At 45.4% G+C, this 4,034-nt stretch overlaps 1 protein-coding gene across 1 annotated transcript; it reads right to left on the reverse strand.

Moving 5' to 3' along the window:
• Positions 1 to 694: 694 nt before the first annotated feature.
• Positions 695 to 1,368, reverse strand: LOC123141424 (uncharacterized). The gene is made up of 2 exons (XM_044560579.1): positions 1,228 to 1,368; positions 695 to 1,112 (listed from the first exon to the last, which is right to left on the reverse strand). Exons 1-2 carry the CDS (start codon positions 1,313 to 1,315, stop codon positions 862 to 864), a joined length of 339 nt encoding a protein of 112 aa, XP_044416514.1. The 5' UTR covers positions 1,316 to 1,368; the 3' UTR covers positions 695 to 861.
• Positions 1,369 to 4,034: the final 2,666 nt, after the last annotated feature.

Below are 4,034 nucleotides of genomic sequence, written 5' to 3' on the forward strand. Positions count from 1 at the left end.
TGACTGGCTAGTTAATTAATCCTCTTCTTCTGGACGGTGTTGTCTTTTGGTCCATGGATGCTTTTAATGTTTTATTCGAATTTTTTTATTATTTTCTTTGCCTTCTTTAAATGTGTGAAATTATTTTCAAAATCAATGTATTTTTTTATTTTTGCGCCTTTTTGAAAAATGATGAACCTTTTTAAATTTATGATTTTTTTGGAAATGTGTGAACTCCTAAAAAACGATGAACTTCAAATTTGATGAACTTTTTGAAAATTCATGTACATTTTTAATTCATGATTTTTTTTATTTTTTTACCAAAAAATGATTTAATTTTTTAAAGTCAATGGTTGACCGGTCAAGCTTGACCAGTCAGCAGCGAACCCAACGACCAGTCAACAACCGAACCGACCTGACTGAGCCAGCGAGCGTGTGTTTGGATCGGGCCCAAGAGTGTGGCTGCGTGCTCCACCTCGGCGAAGGGGCGCCTGAAGCGTCGTCTAGGAGCTCCCGCGCCCTTCGGCTGATGCCCTCTCTTCCACTCAATTTACATACGGGCCAACACTTTAGGCTTTGGTCTGGGCTTTTTTCTGTCGCCATCCCGTCGTCCACGGCTTAGCAAGCCCAGGCTACTTCTCGTGCTTTCTTCTTCTTTCAAGTTCTGCACTGAGTCACGGTGGGTGTGACAGAAACTACTCATATTTATTCTTCCTTTTTTGCGGGGAAATCATGTTTATTCCACGAACAGTAATGATGAACTGCTTTGGTTATTACAATGGGATGAGATGAACACACACACACACAAACAGCTACAGCTTCTGTAAGTAGCACATGACAAGCATCATCATCCAGATATCACCCAAAGTCATCGAATTGAGATTACTTATGGTAGGGGTGGTGCTCACAATAGCTCCTGAGGTAGTCGTAGCCCATGCTTACGCAGAATTTTCGGCACTTGCGCTGGTCATAATCATGAACTGGTCTGTTGCATTCCCACATAGATTGACAGTATATGTTAGTTTCCGTGTTGTTCCTTGCACAATATACTTTGTTGCAGTTGCGCATGCCATAATCATCCATCGGTCTCTTGCATTTCGACACAGATTCACTGTATGTGTTAGGATCTGTGTCTGCATGCGCACACGCACGCAAAGAAGGGACAAACAATTAGTACGTGGCTGTTTGGTATGAAAGAAACAATGGAAGAATGAAGCATCACGTAGTAAGAAATACTACTCTACATACCCTTGGCGTTGCAGGTCAAGGAGGCCAACGTGACTAGAAGAGCTACGGCCAAGCACAGAAATTGCGTGTTGTTCCTAGCATGTGCCATGGTGAATGACTGGCTTACCTAATTAATCCTCTTGTTCTAGACGGTGTTGTCTTTTTGGTCGATGGATGCTTTGTGTGTTGTGTGATGGTGTTCGTATAATTATATATATACGCGTGAGCTAGCGGTTCTTTGGCCAAGGGAGAGGTTAATCAATTCGTATCATATCTTCTGGTCGTACACTAATGCACGAGTGCCATCTATGGTTGGCGTTGCATTAATGTTTGTTTATCGCTAGGTAAATGTCCTTGCGTTGGCACCGAAAAACAAAGATATAGATATTTATCAATAATTAAAGAGTCATCAATCCTACTATGATACACACACATATTATATAATATGTAATGTCTGATATGTGCTGCCATCAAATATTTGTAGAGATTAATTAGAGATTGACCGATTCCTTCTCATATAAATGTTATCATCTATAGTTGGTGTTACATTAATGTTTGTTGATCACTAGGTGAGTGTCCTTACGTTGCCACGGAAAAACAAAGATATAAATATTTATTAGTAATTAAAGAGTCATTAATTCTAATATAATACACGCACATATATAATATGTAAGGCCTGATATGTGGTGCCATCAAATCTTCTTTACTCTTAACGGGGAGTTGGTAGCCTCGCCTCACTTCTCATAAATCCATTATCAAATCATATATTACGCCCGCGAGCGTTTTACATGCAATCTTTCTCTCAACCGCAACCGATTTTGGCCGGCCATTTGACGTGTCCATTAACTCAATGAAGCCGGCACTTCGCCAAAACAACATCGTACATTAATTCGATCAATCAAATCAGTACCTACCAAAACAACTGTGTGCGTGTTTTTATTTCCAAATCAAATCACTCTTTACCAAATCAAATCACTATTTACCAAAAAAATCACTACTTTTATTTTAGGGGTAAATCAAATCACTACTCGACTATACCCCCTCCGTTTCATAATATAAAAATGTTTTTCAAGCTAACATAGCTTTAAAAAACATTTTTATATTATAGGACAGAGGGAGTAGTTTTTATCAACTATTCAAAGTTGATTGGCCCATTCACTCAGGTAGAGATTTTCGCCTCTCCACCCCACTGAAAATCTACACAAGACGGGTAAAAAATCTACACAAGAAAAAAATACGCCGTCGTGAATCCAACTCAAATCTAGATCCACTCCTCCCTCAAACGAGGTTCCTAAGAGCATCTCCAACAGATGCGCTTAATAAGCCGCGCGCTGGAAAAAACGCCTATTTGGCGCACGAAAGATAAAAAACAGCACTCCAGCATAAGCTGTAAAATAGAGCGCGCACAAAAACAAAGGTGTAAGAGCATCTCCAACAAGCGCGAGATTTTAGCGCCGCGCTGGAAAATTTAACTTTTTTGCACGCGCAGCCGTTCCGGGCACTACAACGGACGTGCAAAAAACGTGTGTGCGGTATAGTTAGTTCAGCGCGCGGAGAAAAACGGCATCGCGCGCCGCTTATTTCGTGCGCCTTCTCCCACGTGCTGGACACTCGAGCACCCGCGCCGCACTGACGCCACCCTCTCCTCTCCGGCCGCCCACCTTCGCACCGCCCCGCGCCGCCGCCGGCGAAATTCGCCCGATGGACGGCCGCGCCGACATCCCCCGAACCCCTCCCTACACCCACGACCCCTCCGCCGCCGCCGGCACAAACCTTAGCGCGGGGCTAAGCTTCGGCTTCGCCTCCGTCGGCCCTCCTCCAAGCACCAGTCTCGTGCGCGGCCTTTTCATGGCGCCACGGACTCGGCGGGTGGCGGCGCGCCGACGCCCGCAGTGAAGCCACGTGGCCCCCTCTCGAAGCGACCAAATGTGGCGGCGAAGGCGGGCAAGGTGTCCGGGAAGAAGAACAAAGCGACGGACGGCTCTTCTTGGCGGCCGAAGAAGAAACTTGCAGGGCGTGTGACAGATGCAGCGTCGATCGAAGCGCCGGCGAGCTCGCTTGTTGCGCCGGCAGCCGATGCGCACAAGGTGTTTGATGAAATTCCCACAAGGTATGATTTTTCGTCGTTGTTTTTTACATGAATGGATACATATGGATAGCTTAGTTTTCTTGTACATACTTTGTAGTTTCAATGATGAGACATATATGTCAACTATGGACGGCATGGGAGGCATGGGTGCCTTCGGAGCTACCATGGGAGGCATGGGTGCCTTCAGAGCTACCATGGGAGGCATGGGAGGCATGAGTTTTGGGTCTCTCATGGGAGGCATGGGAGCACCTCCGGGTGACATGGGTGGACGCATGTCTTCCGGTGTGCCTCACATACCTTCGCATGATGACCTTGGAGATCTTGCGAACACCTTCCGAGCTCCCCATGATGATGCGACATGCGACAATGAAGAGGAGGAGGAAAAATCGTCTTCGGATGAGGATGAAGAATCGGAGGTAGAGGAGGACGATGTTGATATGGCATGATTGTTGATGTGTCGTTTGTTTGTGTGAACTTTTATGTGTCATGAACTTGGTTGGGTGATTTTGAACTTGGCTGGATGATGATGTGGCATGATTGTTGATGTGTCGTGCAATTGAACTATACTATGTCTTTATTTTGCACATTTGTTTAATGTTTGAAACATCATCATATTATCAAAATGGACATGTAAAAATCTTATTTGCAAGCGCCGGCTGCTCGCGCGCGCTGTAAGTTAGCGCGCCTGCTGGAGCTGCTCGCGCGCGCCATATTTTGCAGCGGCCGCTGCAGCCAGCGC

The sequence above is a fragment of the Triticum aestivum genome, chromosome 6D (genome assembly GCF_018294505.1).
Source record: "Triticum aestivum cultivar Chinese Spring chromosome 6D, IWGSC CS RefSeq v2.1, whole genome shotgun sequence".
Classification (NCBI taxonomy): Eukaryota; Viridiplantae; Streptophyta; class Magnoliopsida; order Poales; family Poaceae; genus Triticum; species Triticum aestivum.

Coding starts and splice junctions, on each gene's coding strand:
- LOC123141424 (XM_044560579.1), bottom strand. CDS start 1,315: ATGGCACATGCTAGGAACAACACGCAATTTCTGTGCTTGGCCGTAGCT. Junction 1,113..1,227: donor CTTGACCTGCAACGCCAAGG/GTATGTAGAGTA, acceptor GTGCGCATGCAG/ACACAGATCCTAACACATAC.